The sequence below is a fragment of the Gavialis gangeticus genome, unplaced genomic scaffold (assembly GCF_001723915.1).
Source record: "Gavialis gangeticus isolate Ggan-Ray unplaced genomic scaffold, GavGan_comp1, whole genome shotgun sequence".
Classification (NCBI taxonomy): domain Eukaryota; kingdom Metazoa; phylum Chordata; order Crocodylia; family Gavialidae; genus Gavialis; species Gavialis gangeticus.
This window is the reverse complement of record NW_017728973.1, coordinates 4,519,038-4,521,087: the sequence shown is the minus strand read 5'-3', so window position 1 is coordinate 4,521,087 and position 2,050 is coordinate 4,519,038. Positions and strand designations below refer to the sequence as shown.

At 53.1% G+C, this 2,050-nt stretch overlaps 1 protein-coding gene across 2 annotated transcripts in view; it reads left to right on the top strand.

Moving 5' to 3' along the window:
- Positions 1-6: 6 nt before the first annotated feature.
- The window catches only part of MSL1 (male specific lethal 1 homolog), a 20,797-nt gene continuing 18,753 nt past the window's right edge, over positions 7-2,050 (top strand). For both annotated transcript variants that reach the window (XM_019506913.1, XM_019506920.1), the window contains exon 1: positions 7-182. In XM_019506913.1, the coding sequence (XP_019362458.1) occupies positions 42-182 (141 nt within the window). In that variant the 5' untranslated portion in view covers positions 7-41. The remainder of the gene's footprint in view (positions 183-2,050) is intronic.

Here is a 2,050-nt window from a genome sequence, read left to right as displayed (position 1 = left end):
CCTCGGACGGCAAGTGGAAGAGCAGCGCGCGGAAGAGCGCCATGGGCGCCGGCGGGGGCTCGGGCCAGGCCGCCTGCCTCAAGCAGATCCTCCTGCTTCAGCTCGACCTCATCGAGCAGCAGCAGCAGCAGCTGCAGGCCAAGGAGAAGGAGATCGAGGAGCTCAAGGCCGAGAGGGACACGGTACGTCAGGGGTTAAAAGCTGGGTGTGGGGGGGCACAAGGCCAAGAGGGATATGACATGGCATGCAAGGGGTTAAGGGCCTGGGGGGTCTCCAGGTCGAGATGGACACAGTACACACAGGGTTAAAGCCTGTATATGTGGGGGGGGTGGGAATCAAGGCTTAAGGGAAATGGCACCCAAGGATTTAAAGGCCTCTGTGTGGGGGGTGAGGGGTTAAAAGCATGTGTGTGGGGGGAGGACTCAAGGCTGAAAGGGAAATGGCACCCAAGGAGTTAAAAGCTTGGAGGGGCAGGAGGACATGGCACACAAGGGGTTAAAAGCATGTGTGTGGGAGGGGGCTCAAGGCTGAGAGAGAAATGGCACCCAAGGAGTTAAAAGCATGGGGGGGCATGAGGAGATGGCACACAAGGAGTTAAAAGCAGGGAGGCTCAAGGCCAAGGGGGGTACAGGGACATACACAAAGGGTTAAAAGCATCAGTGCCTTCAAGGTTAAAGGAGTAGTGGGCTGGGGGCGGGCAGGCAGACAACAGGGCACAGCCCCCAAGGGTTAATGGGTTGGGGAGGGTGGGATCTGCAGGGTTAATAGGTGAAGGGGGGCAGGGAAGGAAGAGGTTAATGGGAAGGGGAGGCGGGGGAGTTCATCAAGCTGAGAAGGCCACCAGGGGAAGGGGAGGCAGCAAGGGAGGAGTTGGTAGGTGCCAAGGTGATGGCACAAAGGGGATTGGGGGCTGTCACAGAGCTGGGGAAGCCAAGAGGTTAATACACGGCCCCGCCTCCTGCCCCTGCCTCTGGGAAGGGGGCAAAGGAGAGATCCAGTTGGTGCCTGAAGTGAGATTCTGTTGCTATAGGGCTGAGATGGGCAGAGGGAGGAGGAGGGGGCCTGGGCACCGAGGGGTTAACTGGCTATGGGGCTCCTTAAGTTGAGGTGGGAAGCTGGAGGACACAAAGGGTTACCTTAAAGGGGCCATGCATGCATGTGGGGCTTGGGAAGAAGCTGGAGGAAGGAGGCAGCATAAGTCAAACAAGCTTGCCTGGCTGGTAGGATCCAGGCCAGACAGGGAACTGCCCTTTTAAAACCCTGCCTTTTTTTTTTTTTTTTTTTTTAATTATTATTAACCAGTACAGATTTAGAATAAGCCCTCCATTCCCTTAGCAGGGCTTCTTATTTTTCTCCCTTGGCTTGCTCCTCTCTAGGGAGAGTCACATCCCTTCTCCCCTCCTGCTCTCTCTTTACTGCCCCCCTCCCTTTTTTCTGTAAGGAAAGCAGCGTCCATTTCTCCCTTTAAAATAATTCGCCCACATTATGGTAGTGTACAGGCACGACAACCTGGCCCAGATCCAAACTAAGCTGCTGCCACAACTTTGACCCTCCGTGTGGCTAGGAGCCAATAAACCCGGCCCAGTTTCAGACTTTGCTAATGCAGGACTTGCTCCCTCCTGTAAAGATGGACCTCTGTGAGGGCTGTTTCATTCTGAAGAAGACATGCCCTTCTCCCATCCCCAAAGCTGAGTTATAGGTATTCCTGGGATACAGGGAAAAGATCTTTTTTTTTTGGTGAGGAGTGACAACTAGACCAGAACCTGTTAGGCTTGGTGCTTCTGTTTACAGAGGAGAAGCTGTCCCTTCCCAAGCAGATTTCTCCATACTATAAGGCAGGCCCGTAAATAGCTCTGTGGTCATTTAAATTGTCACAAAATTGTGTGCCCCCATGATTTGGTCCATAATCTGCATGCCTGTAGCAACCTAAAATAAGTGTCTTCTCAGTTTCTGTAGTTCCCACATGAAGGAAAGTTGTGTTTTTTTGGCAAAATCTTCAAAGGGGCTGGGGATGAGAATAAATAACCCCTCACTTCTCTTGATTCTCAGA